Source organism: Sceloporus occidentalis, unplaced genomic scaffold (assembly GCF_023333645.1).
Source record: "Sceloporus occidentalis isolate IW3139 unplaced genomic scaffold, rSceOcc1.0.p SCAF_28, whole genome shotgun sequence".
Taxonomy (NCBI): domain Eukaryota; kingdom Metazoa; phylum Chordata; class Lepidosauria; order Squamata; family Phrynosomatidae; genus Sceloporus; species Sceloporus occidentalis.
The window spans coordinates 11,502,046-11,519,411 of NW_028317008.1; the positions used below are offsets into that span (position 1 = coordinate 11,502,046).

Below are 17,366 nucleotides of genomic sequence, written 5' to 3' on the forward strand. Positions count from 1 at the left end.
AAAACTGGAGTCTTTGTTTAAAAATGGAGCCATATCGCAAAAAATTACCATATAACCTACTCATCTGTAAAGTGCTTTTACAGATGGAATGCTATAAATGTTTATTTTAAGGAAAGTCAACTGGAAGCTTTGCCACATTTGAATAGCTCAGACCGAGTAGATGTGAACGGCCATGTCTCTGTCCTGACTAGGAGAAAGACCTTGGCCGCATTATTTTTCACCGATATAGCGTTTTAAGGGAAAGGCAATGAGAAGCAATACTATGAAGTTATGTTCCCTACATATAGGGTTTACAAAGTCAATAATTTGATGAGCCAGATTAGGAAGGAATGCTTGCTCAGGCTGTACAAACCTATTCTCATGTTCCAACAGGCTCGCGAACACTAATCCTACCTTTTCTTCAGCAACACATTAAATCAAAACAGGGCTTGTTGGCCAACGAACACCGAGCTACAGGATTGCTGTGGGTGATTCTGATCTGAGTTGGGTGCCAATTAAAACGGAGATCATTACTCTTTAAAAAGCACAAATAATATCAACAATAAGGTTGGTAAAATAGTGAATATGCCAGACTGCTCTGTAAAAAATACACCGTTCATGCTTGATAAACATGTCGCACCATGCTATCAACTAATACTTAGGAGAAAAGGCTCACTGAATGCATACTATAGTTCTTGCGGTGGAAAACATGTAAAGCACTGCCGATACAATTAATCAAGAGATTGTTACTTTAGAAAGCAAAGTGTTAGACATTAGATTTTTACAGTGAATTTATACAAGTATGGCTATAAAACCTTGCAGGTAAAAGGTCTGCAATGCATTGAATTGCTTCTCTGGCAGCGAGTGAGTTTAAGCAGCAACTGCAACTTCAAGCAGCTGGTTGCGGTAACTTTGGAGAAGACGCAAAGGTCAAAGAAAGGGTATTGTGAAGTCCCATGTCCCTTGTCACATGCTACATGGAAGAAACAAGGTTTCACAGCAGTGCTAAGTCAACACAACAGGCCTGTCACATTGTGCAGTGCTGTGGAATATGATGGCTTAATATATAATAATACCATTATTATCAACAGTAATAACAATAACAGCAAAAACAATAGTAATAATAATCTACATATGACCGAACTAGAACAATTTTGGTGAGGAATGCTATATTTTGCAACAATCGTCAAGAATGTTCCAGTTTTTCCATAATACAAATACTTTTATGGCCTAATATTCCAATATGCTGCCCCTACTTGAGATAAAATAAAAATGGCTATTGCTTTGAGACCCATTTGTCACTTGGATAAACACTATATATGTTGCCCACCACTCTGGTGTAAACATGATAAACTGAAGGCACATTTCTGACACGTAAGGTCATGCACTGGTACAAGTTTCAACTTAAACAGGGGTTGATCCGAGGATTAAGTTTCCTCCTTTGTGGGTGAAGTTGGCATCACCTTTAAAATAGTTTTTGTTTCGCTTCATCTAAAGTATTGTGCTTCTTGCTAAAGATTAAACTCAATTTACTTTTCTTGTAGTAAAGTAACTGTGTAAAATGATGAGATAAAAAAGGATTGTCCAGAGGGTAACATCCATCCTTCTTAATTACTCGATCAAGTTGAAATATGCAGGAAATAAGCATGTTATAGTGGATAGCAATATGTGTGTCCTCACAAAATTAGCCGGCAACCCTAACTGGAATTCATACACATAATTAGATTTAGGGATATGATTCCAAATGCCTACGTTTTGAACACAAGTCATTACTAACATTATAGGAGTGAAACTGCACTACACAGCAGATCCCCGCTGGCCCCACGCAGCAGATCCCCGCTGGCCCCACGCAGCAGATCCCCGCTGGCCCCACGCAGCAGATCCCCGCTGGCCCCACGCAGCAGATCCCCGCTGGCCCAACGCAGCAGATCCCCGCTGGCCCAACGCAGCAGATCCCCGCTGGCCCAACGCAGCAGATCCCCGCAGCATGGTGGAACTGGGTAAACTTGTGAGCAACACAACACTAAAATAAGTTGTAACACATACAGGTGATGCCTTAAATACATTTTATTACGCAGGCCCCACCTTATTTTAATGTTTATACATTGTATGGCAATGGTGCAGGTGTTAGCCCTATTAAAATGATATACTGTATAACCCAAATGCTGGCCGTCCTCATTTAAGGCTGCAGGAAAAGCTTACCTGCAAGAGATGCATAAAGCATGGTAAAAGGCCACCTCCTTCACCTAAAGCATAATACTAGTTAACAGCCACAGGTGTACTTTCTCAGCCAGCTTAACAATGATGACATGTATAGAAGACATGAAATGGATTGGCTGTTGCCATACATCCTTCCCAGTGGTTCAAGCGTAAGCTGTAATAATGGCAGAACGAGTGCCTGCCTTTATGATAATTTTATAGATATTACCACAATTCCTAAAGCTAAATCTCTCTCGAGAACTCTTGATTTTCCATCCCTCGAATGCCAACATTCCCTCATCAGTCTCCCTCAACGCCAATGGTGGAATCACCCCCTTCCCCTCACGCTGCCTTGGTGCCACCATTGACTCGGGCATTTCATTTACCGCTCATTCCATTCTGTTTCAAAACACTGCTGCCACCATCTTGAAAACATTGCCCACATAGCCCCTTTCTAACACAAGAGGTCCATAAAGCTCTTGTTCATGCCCTCATAATCTCCATCCTTGACCAACTCTGTTTTTGGTTATCTACCTTAGCCCTCTCCAATCCACCATGACTGCTGCTGTCACACTTATCTTCTTCATCCACCGCTTTACTAACACCTCTCCCCTCTGTCCATCTCTTCACTGATTTCCTGTGCACAAAAGGATTGACTTTTACTTTCAAAGCCCTTCATAGTGGTTCCCCTACTTACATTTAATCACCATACCTGGGAATTTCTCGGTTCCTGTTACCCGGAGCCTTCCCTCGCGGGACGCGGCCAGGACTGCACACTGACAGCAGCAGGAAACACCCCCCATTTAAAGGAAAAAATGGGCGTGGAGCGGGGCGTGTCAAGACCCCGCTCCAGCGACCCGGAGAACCGGAACCAGGTTCCCGGGTATGTTAATCACTCATCTTTAAATACACTCCTAACCGGTTTCTCCGCTCATCCAATTATCTCCGTCCAATAATAATAATATAAAAGAATAGTGCTGCAAAATGAAGCAATATTACAGCAAAGATTATCTAACATGATGTCGCCCTTGAGTACTAAACAGCGCAGCTGTTAACATCTGGTAAAATACAGTCCATGTAACACATACTGGGAATATCAAAGCGTACTAACATGTGCTGATACATATCTGGAAATACCTTAATCTAACCCTCTCAGAAGTATTGCTTTGTGCAAAAACTAAGATTTGTAGATCAGATTTTCTTACCTACACAATGTACATTAAATTGCACAGCCTGACGAATCAGAGGAGCCAGGGAACCATGGTGTCTAGATTTATAGAACCAGTTTCTAACTTTTTGGGTCATTTTATATCGGCGTCTGGCTTTCATTTTCTGTATATTGTTGTTTGTGTCTCTCAATTATAAAACGTCTTCACACCAAGAGCGGCAAAATATCCGGACACATTACCATTCTTTGGTACTGTCTGGATTTTTTTCCCCACCGTGTTTTCTCTAGAATAGCCCCAAACATTGCACAGCTCAGCACCGGCCAGACTGATTTTTGTAAATAATCAGAATTCATTGGTCTTAATGAAGAGCAGATGGGGAATGAATACTGTGAAACACGGCAAAACTGCATTGCTTATTAAGTGTTTTTATACAGAATACAAAACAGGTATTGTGGAGCGAGAAATATCCACGGTGGCAACCACGGCGATAACTCAAAAACAGTTTTGAACACTGAACACAAGAGCACAAATACAATGGCTTTCTTGTACATCCATGATGAAAAATGAACCAGGAAAAAATACCAGTACCTCCGGGGCTACATAAACCTCTATTACCTGAAAAGGCAGTGAAACGACGTCCCAACAGATTAACATCTCTCGCCAATATTCAAATAAAAGGACACTTCCCTTGTCCTATGTCAACTCATCTTGCGGTGTCCCCTTAAGTTTGTAGCCAACAAAAATACCCATATGGAAACATTGACATTGACATTACCAAACATATTAGAAAGGCAGTAGCTCTGATGAGCCAACATGCAGGTCCGAGTAGCCAACATGCAGGTCCGAGTAGCCAACATGCAGCTCCGAGTAGCCAACAATGCCCTTGATTTTCAGTGAATTGAATGCAGTCATTGTGGTTTAATAAACAGCTGGAGAACCACCTCGGGCTATCTCTGTCAAAACCCTGTTAGCCCGTTTACAAAACAAGGATTTTAACAACCGATGGTCTGTATTGAGAAAACCAGAGGTCTGCAGCCACACATTGTAATGCTGTGAAACACTAGTACAAATTACCAACATGGCGGCTGTTATTCAATGCCCTAGAGTCCTATCCTCCCTGGATGCGCTGCCCGATGTCCTACTAAACTGCTATTTTTGACCGAGCCAACCATGTGATAACAACGGTATTTTTCCAATTCCCAACTAGCCATCCGTCATTATCAATGCACATTTTACAGTACCTTAGGCTTTCTGGAATCTGTCAAACAGCTGTTCTACAGATAATTCCTCCAGCATATACTTCGTGTAAATGTTTTGCAGGAACATGTGGAAATGACTTAAGCTATAGCTAGCAAACTACTGTCTGGAACAGATAGAATAAACATCCTGTTAGCAAAGAACAGGTCACGTTCAAGGAGAAACAGTTCTCCGCCCGAAGCGTGTGCCCTTTTTACTTGTTTAAGGGGTTAAAACATGCCCCATACAAAATAAAGTATTGATCGGACACCTGCAATACATATCAAGGGACACCCAGGGTGATGGACATCAGGCTGCGGCCGTGAGAACTGACATTTGCAGAACTTCTCTTGAATTATATAAATTAACCCTTCATGTGGCAGAGGGACAAGTGAGACATCAAAAGGGTTAAACCAAAGTAGAAAACGCCATGTCTTTTACTTATCACAGCAGTGATTTCTGCACAAAGTTCTAAATAAAAAGAGATTACTAGCGTCCGTTAGAATTCTACTCATTCTGCTCAAGGTTTTTGGAGGAGTTGTAAGAAAAATAAGTTACTGTTGCAAACGTGCAGCATACACGATGGGCTTGATTCTACACAAAGTAGGAAAAAAAACAAATATGTGGAATATATATTTTAAACCCATTTGTAACAATAACAAGAAGCCCTGCGGTAGGGGCCACACCGATTAGATAAATATGTGCATAATAAACACATATGCTAGCGCCACCAACGGTTACGGTTTAGGTGTCATGTACTAAGATCTTGTGTATTCACAAAGGAATACTATCTTCCAGGGCTTGTTAACTGCCTAGGATCCTTTGGTCTTTACACAGCGACTAGCCTTAGGCTATTAGCAATCCAAATGCATAAAGTACTGATCAATAATGGATTACCTATTACCTACTTTTTAATATTTCACTAGCCAACCATTCCCACCATACCCTACCGTATATGTTGTCTCTACTTCAGATGTATACAGTGTAATTAGAACCTTATGCCGTATCCATTCTATAAAGCTCTCTTTGGAAGGAATTTCACCCACATTCTTTGTCACTTATTTATAACATAATTAGATTACCCACCAGGCTTCATATGATATACACACATTGCCTGCACATTGGCAAATAACCATTTGCATCCACGACAGAAGAAAACAATTATCTTTATACCCTTTAATACAAAGAAATAATAATAAATATTATTATCATGGATAATAATAAACAGACTAGTGTTGCCGATGGCTTCTGTCACTGTTCTTAATCTGCTCTTTCTGGATATTGCCTCCAACATCTCTTTTCCTGAATAAGAAGGGACTTTCCAAAGCAAGATCAATAAAACCCATTACATAACCAATGTACAACACTACGGCATAGGTGTGCATCATGTAAGTAAATGCATACATTGATTGGGACTCAGGGCTGAACGCCCCCAATATTCATCACTCTCAGCCAGAGCATAGCTGCCAGCAGGCGATGGATCATGAGACTAGCAGTCACGCAGTTGCCAATTAACTATGGAGAATGGGGATATCCCTTTCAGTACACGGAAAGGAAGACAAGGCAGCGCATTACGGGTTGCTCTCGGCTGAGTGGAACGCGGGGCATAATCCCAAGGCAGTGTGCCTATTCACTCAAGTCCCTTGATCTTAGAACATTCCCCGTGCAGTGAATGCAATGAGCGTGTTATCAGCACACACTAAACCGGGCGATCGCACGGGACAAAGCCGGCGTAGGGCTGGGGATCCGGCACCGGGGCTCGTGGGGAAGTTACCGGGACTAGGTGCGGACTCACCAGCACTCATGGTCTCCCATGAAGGTTTCCAGGCTCAGTCCATCCTACAGCGACAGCCGGTGCTCCAGCCTCTGAAATACCGTGCGGACAGGGAGCTATCCCGGCTGGAAGATAGTTAAACTTCAGCACTTTGTGTGGCGATGAATCCCCTCCTCCTCCTCCTCGCCGTGTCCGGGAGGGGGCCGCCTGCTGGAGAACAGGGATAAGGGAAGAGCCTTTCCTACTTTGGGACAAGGGAGCGTGCTGGCGGCCGCGTGACGTCACATCCAAACAAAAGAACGGAGAAGCGTGCCTTTGACAGCCTGACACATCTGCTTTACAATATATTCGGTTCGGGACAAAACCGGTACCAACGTGCTGACCCTCACCTAAGCAAACAGTCTGGTTAATAAGGCATTTATTGGTATATAGCGGTAACTATGCATGATATACGTTATATAATCGAGAGCTAGTGGAAAGTATATCAACCGTATTAGCTATTTTATTCACTACACTTCGCATGTTGGTAACCCGTACAGGGATAACCTGCAGTATGCAGGGTGTATACATGTACTCATTTTCACATGTCACATATTTTACATGTGCTGGTCAGCAACACGTGAAACGTACATATGTCTTGGGAATAGAAATGGTCGATGTGGTTTACCCTTCTTTGTACCCGCCTCACAGCCACTGGCCCTTCCCTTACTGAAGCCTGCCCTCTTCCTTTAGGTCGGACTGTATGCGCCGCGGTGCTGTCTGGGATTTGTAGTTTTCGCGCTTCCAGTCTGCTCTATGCTGTCGCCCGAAGGCACTCAATTTCCCAGAGTGCTGCGCGCGGTGGCATGGCGGACAGCAATGACTGAGGAGTTTGACGAAGAAGTGGTGTTTGAGGTGGGTGATAATTCGATCACTGGCTCCTGCTCGTCAGGTCCTTGGTGGGTACGCCCTGCACTTCACGTTTGCCCTCACCAGTCCTGAGCACAAGAGTCTGCGTTAGGCTGCCTGTATGCTGCCAGCCATCAGACTGTATGACAGGTATCGAGGTAATCACATTCATTTATACCGCGCATCTCTCTGCATGCAGTTACCTTATCGTTGAGATGCTTTATCAGTGCCTTGCTTTACGTGCAGACGTCTATATTAATGCACAGAGTCCTGAGTGTGTCATTTTCATTTTATTATGCATGATGCAATACCCTTTACACACACACACACACACACTTAACAACCATAGACAGGATAGTGGACTGGTGGAAATTCCCAGCCTTGCATGTCTTGTTTGGGGCCAGTGGCCCTTAGATCTCTTCCGATGTAGGAACGTCCTGAGCTTATCATCAATCTTTACCATTCATGTACTGTGAAGAAGTCATTCTCTGCTGCTCTGTTATTGTAAGCTCTGTTTTGCCACCTTGTCTCCCATCTTGTAATAATATCTTTATTCCGCCCTTTGGTCGGGAGACCAACAGACACCGCAAAGGTTTAACGACAAGTAACTACTTGTCACGTCAGTCAATTCCTTCAGCAAAAACAATGTATGTATACGTTATAGTTATCTATAGGGCCTTGGGTGTAGCGGGCCGATGGTACTTGATCCCACTGACTATAGATCTGTCTGTTACAGCTTAGGAAGGATGGGTTACATGTCTAGTGTGACTGTTGATTTCAAATGTAATTATCCCCCAAATGCTAATGTATTATAATATATGTTTAAAATAATTATCCAAAATCTGTATTATTAAAATAAACATATGGCTGCATCCTAATCATGTTTCTACCTCTATAAGGAGAGACGGTGCGCTATATCACTGAACATCCAAGTCCCGCATAGAACTATGCATTACCAAAGGGGCAGTCGCAAGTCATGGTGGGCAGATCTAGCCCCGTATGATGTATAGTTAATGCTTGGAGAGTTCATGAATCCCCTTGATGATTTGACAGTACGTTGTGAGAGCCCAGCTCGGTAGTGATGACAGCTGAGTTTATATTACTGAATTCTGTAAAGATCAGCAAATTTAGGAAGTCAATACACATAAATAAGGGTTTAAGCGTAGGAGCTGGAGACGGTTACAATTTGTATTACTATTTACAGGGAGTCCTCTCGTGTGATCTAGTAAACATCAGGCTTTTTATTGTGTACTTTGTAGGAAGGTTCATGCATCTCTCCTTTGAGCAGGGCCCTCCTCACCTCTTGTCTCTGTAAGTCATATTGTTATGTTACATACTACTTGTTATGTCCTGTCTACCCATTGTGAAGCGCTACGTAATTCGATGGCGCTATATAAAACAAATAATGTTACGCTAAGCTATTGGAAGTCTTCCAATGCACTCGGTAGAAGCCTCCCAATGCATTTAGGGTTCTTGCGTCATCACTTTGCCAATAGACAACTGCTAATCATGATGCCTGACTTATATATATACATATATTACTGGCATGCCCTTTTCTTGTCTTCTGTAAATGTCTATGGACGTGTTAATTCTTGGGTTCTAACTTCTGCATGGTTTTGTCTAGCCTGGGATATACGATTCAAAAGTTCTTCTCAAGCGTTTTGTAAGCCGGCAGCCCATTCGATACGGACCTGGTGCTAGACAGCTGAGTTTATACAAGCAAATTCACGCTAAGAAATGCATAGCTCTGTATTCTCTTCCTTACAGAAGGCATTTTGCCTATAAAATAAAACATGTGCTGGAGATAAACGGCTCCATCGAGTTACTAGTTAAAGTGATATTTCCGAGAACTATGTGCCTTTTCTTATAGCGTGTACTTTGTACTCCCTACACGTTAGAACCTTATTCTTCTGTAGCCGCTGGCTGATTAGTGCCATTCCCGAGCATTTGGCTTCTATAGTAATGTAGGTTCTGCCTGACCTTCTTCTCTTCAGCGTGAGCAGGGATCTTCTGGGAAATCGCATTTATAATGTAATGTCAGGCACGCTATTGAAATCTACAGCCGTATCGTAAGTGGGCAGAATGAGTTCAGAATAATGCCTATATCTGGTTATGGTAACATCACTATTTATTGTTTGTTTTCTAATTGACAAAGCAAGTTTAAACAAATGAACTTTAGCTGAGCTGTAATTATATTCTTTCCCCCCCCGAAGGTTCAATAACACAAAGAACATGGAAATGTAAAAGTGGTTTCCATTTCCATGGCAACAGCCTATCTGTGCCTGGTTTGATGTCACCTGACGTTTAAGTGTTCCCAGCAAAAAAAAAAAAAAAAAAAAGGAACGCCGCAAAATTTCACATAATTAATGAATCGTTTCTTAAGAAGAGTTTGGCCATTCATGAGTATTGGGGATGTTTCTAATGCTGTGAATTGGAAATCCAACTCTTGTTTTGCTGAACTTTGGCTATCTTTGTATTATATAGAAATTATATTTGTGCATTTTGTAACCACTTATTATTCAATGAATTATATTGCACCATCGTGCTCTGCAGCGCTGCACGATGGGAAGACGGGACATACAAAGCAGTGCGTAACAAGCTTTCAATTCAGTTATTTTAGAGACGAGTTGAGACAATTTGTAGCAAGAGGTTTGTTTTCCTCGTAGCTCTGATTTGTCTTCTGGAACGCGGCGCGCCACGTAAGGTAAGAATAGAGCTGGCATTGCACAGAGTACCGAATGGACATGTGATTTGCATGTGTTTCCATTCTGTCGTGTAACGTTTGCATATAGTCATAGAGACTGATTCACGTTCACCTGCAGGGTTTCTTATGCTTTGGAATTAGATGCTCTTTGTTTATTTGAACGTTTTGGTTCTATTGAAGCAGAGTAATTGCTCTACTAAGTATTTGCGTTTTCAAAGACCTTTGTCAACTGAAACTTTCGGTTGTAGGAAGATATTTTTTTTTCGTGTAATACTGCGTCCGCCAAGCAGTTGTGGATATTTAGACAGCTGCTAAGAGGAATAGACCCCTAAACATTTGCAGAACGTGTCCCATTACCTCCAGGACTATATAAACAGCATGGCCAGCCCATCTGCTGTGACCTGAGCAGATATCCACCAGGGACCGTGGACACAATCCAACCACAGACATCCTGAATGGATTTTCTGATTTTAATGTATTTTATGTAGAGTTCTAGATTTGAAATCGGTTATAGACCATGTTTGTCCTTGTACTGTGGTGCTACGCACAATGGGCTCTATTCACTAAAGGGCCAGTTGGCAGGATACTTTGCAGGAGAGTTGTGGAATCCACTCCTTGTCTTCACAATACATATGCGAAGGCCCGTGCCCAGTAAGCTTCCGCTGCAGGAAGAGCTTGGCTGGTCCTGTGTAATGTATAGTTAAATCAATGAGCTTTCTCCAAAGTCTCCTCACGCACTGAATTATGGTTTCTGCAGGGCCATCTCAGCCCTGCTAGCTGGAGGAACCTGCTGGTGTCCGCCCTTCATAGTTAATATTGATGAGAGTTAAAGCCACAACTCTCCTGACACCCCTCCCTTCAGTGAATAGACCCCAATATATATATATATATATATATATATATATATATATATATGTATGTATGTGTATGCGTTGGCGTGAGATGATTTAATGTGGATTTTCTGCATCCAAAATCCTTAATTTTACAGTTTTGTATGATAAGATAACCTATGTTATGGTGTTAATATCGCATTTGTATTAGAATATCTGCCTATGTGTATACAAATCGCCATCAGAGCTTCCTGGTCTCAGGATCTGTATTATTATTATTGTTATTATTAACACATCTCTTCCCTGTTGTTGCGGATTGTTGTTGATTGGCTCAAGCAGCATTTGTAAGGATGACGGAGGAGAAGGTAGACCTCTTCCAGACAGGAAATTGATTATAGAGCCCAAAGTAGAAGCTGTTGACAGTTGTGATAAATGAATTTTGGTTATGACAAAAGTTGTAAAAGTCCCCCTAAACCTTTTGTTTTTATGTTGGCTGTAAAAGGGACTAGGTTGGCCATGCATATTGCGTAACCTAAATGATTTAGATTGTAATGAACGTCTAACTGGCTGGGTGAGCCAACATGGTCTTAAGACCAACCCATGGCATGTTCTGTCTTAGCAAGGGTGGAGGAATACAAGCTAGCTCAAACGCCTTCTCCTCTTTAGTGTTTTCGTCCATGAGTAGATCCGTAGAACAGGCGCAAGAAGAAAAAAAAAGTTGGTCATCCAATTCAGCTGTTAATTTTTGAGTAACAGTAGTGTTTATTCGAGAACAGGTGCAAAAGCTTTGCGGGGGTTCAGGTTATATACGGTAGGTGTATGTGACTTGTGTTATTCCCTTTTTAGTTGCTCTCTTGTCAATTCTGCTAGCAGTGTAATTGCACAGTTTCCATTAGTTCGTATTAGTTTTATGTCATTTGGTTTTGCAATTATTTCCATCCAGCCATTCTGCTCAGGGGAACAGTTTAGTGATTTATAATTCAATAAGCAAATGCAGCACCATTTGTCAGACCAAAAAAGAATTGTAAAGTAAAGCTAATTAGTCCCGGATGCATGTGTTCTTAAGAGTACAAGCACCGTTTCACCCATTAATGCATTGGATATGTTGTGAAATTGCTTGCATATGCACTAGAGGATTGCATGTGCATTGATTAACAACATGTCTTTTTAACCTGTTCATGTCTGCTGTGCAGTTAGTTTGAATATAGATGTTTAAAGAATGTACTTTTTTTACCTGTTGAAAAAATCTCCTGTAACAGGTGGCACTTTCTGCCCCTAGGAAAACCTTGTTCACACTTTTGTGGGACTTTCCAAGAAAACTATAAAAAAAAAGAAAAAGCCCTGTAAATGTATTTTTAAAATATTTTACCCTCATACTGTGCCTGAACTATCACAATTACACATTTTACACATTTCGAGTCTATCCATTACTGCAGACGCCAACCTTCGTCGTGACGTCATCGTGATAAGCCAAGTGGCGTCTTCCTGTGTCAGTTTGTGTGCACTTTTGGTATTGCACAGTAGAATTTAGCGGCTGCATTTTTCAAATGAATTGACTTGAGCAAACATTACACATTTCCTCCAGGTTACTAAGCACTACTTACTTCAGGGGTCAACAAATTTGGTTTGGAACTAGGAGTCAAAATTAAGGGGCCAGCTTTGGTCTGCAATTAAAGGATGTTTATTGGGGCAATACAACATTTTGGTGCATTTTAGTTTTAAATCGGTATAATTGTTTTGGTGATATTTGGATATATAAATATAAGGGCTATTTTGCCTGGGGAAATTAAATATGGCAAAGGGTCCCAGCGTTATCTAATGTGATTTTAATTTAGAAACACTATTACATTGTTTTCCATGAAAAAGAGCTAAGAGACCCCAAACTTTTGAACGTCAGTGTACGTAGACACTATAACCAATAGACGCATTTAGTCTGCCCATTTTGAATACATTTGTACTTATTAGTTGTTTTATGGATTCCTTAACTGGAGAAGTTTAGTGGACTTTATGGACACATTGATATCATGTGACATCATCATAGTGGAGCAGGGATCCAGAATTCTGAAAGCCAACTGCAAACTGGGTTTGGAGCTGAGCTTCTATATGTTGTATCTCCGTGTGCACGAGTTTTCACAGAGGAGAGATAAGATTTCAAAGAGGGGAATGCCAAATCTACACTCTTATGAAATAAGTGTCCCTGAGTGGCATAAAGGAAATGTGTCACAATTCCCCTGGTGACGTGATTTGCAGCTGATACATGCATGAGCTGTGAAGATGCCCCATGATCACGTAGGTTTCTGTAGGAATCTTCAGCATGATGAAGCTACTTGAATGTCATGTCATTTCCTTTGTGCACAGCTAATCCCTTACCTGTGAATTGCTTAGTGTTCCAGGTAAATAACTACAGAAGTCCTACATTAGCAGGAGAGTGACTTGGCCTGTTGAGTAAACATAGGCACAAACACAGTGGGTTTTGTTTAAGCTCGGATGTGTTCCAACATGAAGAAAAGTCACCAAAGTATATCTGAATCATAACAAAGGTGAAACCTTATCTAAATTACAAGTTTCCGTGTCTGGTGGTTTTACCCACCAGCGTCTGGCTTTTTATAATGAATACTTATCATATTTATCATACTTATCGTATTTTATATTGCGTCATATGATGATGTAATACAATATAATCCTTGGAATACGTGATGCACTCACATATTCACTTAGGGCTTTCTTGGTGCTTTGATACCCTTATCCATTATTGGGTAATAAGTGAAATTGTAGCTCCACCGCGTTGCAGATTTTAATGTCTGCAATGATTAGATAATGCTGAATGCAGTGTAATGCAGGGGAGGATTTTACTGCCAACTTGAATGACAAAAGTGATGTTAAGCCAAACCTTTTGAGTAATTCATCTACATGGGTTCAGTTGGGTGGTGGTTTTATGTCATGGAGTCATCGTGTATAAAGCCTCTGATGTGGAGATGGAGAGGTACTCCTCTCGTGACCCTCCACCAGGTGCACCTGAATGGCTATACCACTCTTTACTGACATTACTGTCGCCGTGCCGTCTTCTGAGATCATTTCCTTTTTTTGTTAATTGTGTTTTCCTGAGAGTTTCTTTGAAGACATCCCAAATAAATGTGTATGCCAAGCAATATTCATAGTGACTGCTACTTGTTGGCTGTCATCCACTACTGGAGTGAAATCCCCGTTCTTGCTACCCTTATCTCGGCGGCTATGACCATAATAAGATATAAAATCCGTCTGCGTTTCCTTCGTTTGAGCGATAGGAAGTGCCCACCAAAAATTATCTGCAATGTAATAGTCTGGTTAAAATCAGGCCATTTGCAACATATCTGTTACAAAGATTTGCAGAGGTTTGTACCCCCAAACAGAACATCTAAATAGATGAATCCCTATTCAAGCAATAGAGACCCTCCTAGCAAACCAGGTACGGTGTGAACTAACTATCTTTTTAGTGAATGGACCCTATTGGTATCTATTAGGTTTGTGAAATACCCTGGGCCGTTTAGATTAGTGTTGCAGAATACCAAATATAAAATGTGACAGGTTGATAACGGCAATGTGGTTTTCAAATCAGAAGTAAATTATAATATATTGGGCAAATTTTCTTCTCTAGTTATGTACACGAAACTTTGAAAAACATTATTTTATATTATTATTTTTACATCTATTTTCCCGAGTAGTTTGAAAGGGGTTAATTGTACCCTTACATATCATCAAGTTAATTTTTGGGCTTCTGCTGTTGGTAAGTAAGAACAGTCTACCGCCTTTGACTTATCAAGTACTAAATAGTCGTGTCCAAATTTTCAGTGGAATAAACTGTTAATAAATCTTAAGTCTTATTAACTAAAAATGCTATTTCAAAGCATTTGGTTAGGAAACTTTTTAATTTGACAGTAGGCCAAACAGCATATATTTATTACTGGCAGTTTGAATTAACACTTAGATTTTTCTTGGTGGTTAATGCCAAGAAAAGTATATAAATCCGTTTTCTTCCAGCTTAATAAAAGTAGAAATGTAAAATCACATTTGTCGTTGCAGAGTAGATAAATGTGTGTGTCATTGAGGAAAAAATGAGGAATTTTAGTGTCGGTAGACAGTTTTATGTTAATGCCATTGGAGGATTACGAAATATTATTCCCTTTAAAGCTATGCTGGATTCAAGAAGAAAAAATACTGAATAGTAAATTAAGTTTTATAGCAGGTCTGGAAAATGGGCAGCAGCAGGGGCGGGTCCTATATCCCCCTCCACACACTTTAAAATGTAACAACACCAACACTATCATTCACTCTCTCACATTCACACTCTTTCACATTATTACTTAGTCTTACACTCATTCTCTCTCTGGATGTCTCCCAACCTTCTTCCCCAATCGCTTTCATGTCCCTTTCTCCATTGCCTCTTCTTCTCCTTGTGTCTTCTATCTTTGTCCGCATCTCCATGAGCCAGGGCTCCCGGAGCACTTCCACAAAGGGGGTGGGGCCTTTGGACACACCCTCTCCACCGATAGGAGAAAGGGGAGAAGGCCTTTTTACGGGAGTGTTCAGAGAGGCCAGAATTCATGGAGTAAGAGAAGCTTTTCTGCACCTCTCTTTCTCCGAAAATCTGTCTGCATTATTCTGGTCTCTTGGAGTACTTCCGCAAAAGTGTTGATCCACAGAGACAGCCTCTCCTCCATTCCTCACATTGGAGAGTGTGTGTGTCTGGAGAATGAGAGGGGAAATAAACCTACTGTTACAAAAAAACATCCAACGTATGTGTTATGGACATCTGTCCCACCTTCTTAAGGTGAATTGAGTAGAAGTCTGTCTACATAGGGTGTATCAAGCAAACAATTTAGTGGGAGCTCTTTTTTATAGAGCAGCAGATTTAGTAGCTCTATTACAAAGGGGGGGGGGGGTACAAAATGAACCATAACATTGAAGTTGACAATATACAAAATTAACAATAACGGGAAATAGCATAACACATATTTGTATGGAAGCGATTAGGGCCCTGATTTAAAATACAATCTATAAGAACGTAGGGATTGCGATATAAGTTAAGAGACTGCTTGGGTGTGAATTCTTTGATCCTAGCAAAAGTCTCACACAGAGAATAATCACCTGGAGGTCTTGGAATACAGTTCTGGGGTTTTAAGAGGACAGAATGCTTCTCTAAACAGGGTTGCATTTTAGTGAGTGTTTAAAGCTAGCTTGTGTAGGGGAGAGAAGACCAGGAACAGCATGCGTAGAAACCTGGAGATACATGTGGGAAGAAGTGATAAGAGATGAAGAGAGATGCAGTTAGGCAAGTATTTGGAGAGAAAAGCAGAGATACTGCATACACAGTGCAATGTTGTTAGGCCTCTGTAGGGTAAGGGAGTAGAATTAACCCTTTATTTTGGTTGGTATGGGGAACCAGTGGTGGAAGGAAAGGATTAGACTGGCAGAGAGGTTCACAATGGATTGGTGATAAAAGCCAGGAAATATCACAAGGGAATTATTGTTAGTATTTTAGTTGTATCTTGTGTCAGGGAAGGTCAAATCTGATATTTTGCAGGGGAAGCCATCAGAGTTTGGTGAGGGCTAGAGGACCAGAGCTAAGGGTAATAAAGGCACTATACCTTCTGGAACTGTGTATTATTTATTGTTTTATATAGTGCCAACATATTTCACAGTAAACAAGCTTACAAGCTAGAGGTCATTAGGGTGCATTCTGCTGTGAAGTGCTTTGAAAGTAAGTTGGGATTTAAAAATTAATTCTGAAGCACACTGGCAGCCGGTGAAGAGAGTGTAGATGTTTTTTATTTTTATTATGGATTACTGTTCATCAGTTTCAATACCTCAATCAGTATCTCAATGAAAAGAAATGTATGACTCCATATCAGCATGGGTTTACAAGGGATCGGTCCTGTCAAACTAACCTAATCAGCTTTTATGAGGAGGTGAGCTCAAGACTGGATCGGGGTGAATCGATGGATGTCGTATATCTTGATTTTTCCAAAGCATTTAATACGGTGCCACATAAAAGGCTGGTACATAAAATGAGAATGCTTGGGCTGGGGGAGAATGTGTGTATGTGGGTAAGTAACTGGCTCAGTGATAGGAAACAGAGGGTGGTTATTAATGGTACATATTCTGAGTGGGTGACTGTTGCTAGTGGGGTACCACAGGGGTCAGTTTTGGGTCCTATTCTTTTTAATATATTTATTAATGACCTTGTAGAGGGATTGTATAGTAAAGTATCAATCTTTGCAGACGATACTAAACTCTGTAACGTGGTTAACACAATAGAGGACAGTGCACGATTACAAATGGATCTGCATAGGTTGGAGGCTTGGGCTGGGATGTGGCAGATGAGGTTTAACACAGATAAATGTAAGGTTATGCACATGGGGAAGAAAAATCCAGGCTGGGAATATGTATTAAATGGGAAAACACTGGGGTCGACTGACATGGAAAAGGATTTAGGAGTTTTAGTTAACAGTAAATTTACCTGTAGCGACCAGTGTCAGGCAGCTGCTGCTAAGGCAAATAAAATCATGGGGTGCATCAAAAGGGGCATAGATGCCCACGACAAGGAAATA

General features: G+C 41.1%; 1 protein-coding gene across 1 annotated transcript in view; it reads right to left on the reverse strand.

Annotated features, from left to right (window-relative positions):
• LOC149299814 (FYVE, RhoGEF and PH domain-containing protein 6-like) overlaps positions 1-17,366 on the reverse strand; it is a 64,507-nt gene that overhangs the window by 42,058 nt on the left and 5,083 nt on the right. The window contains exons 3-4 of the mRNA XM_089486112.1: positions 6,459-6,567; positions 1,781-1,984 (exon numbers count right to left, since the gene is read on the reverse strand). Coding sequence (XP_089342238.1) covers positions 1,781-1,984; positions 6,459-6,567 — 313 coding nt within the window. The remainder of the gene's footprint in view (positions 1-1,780; positions 1,985-6,458; positions 6,568-17,366) is intronic.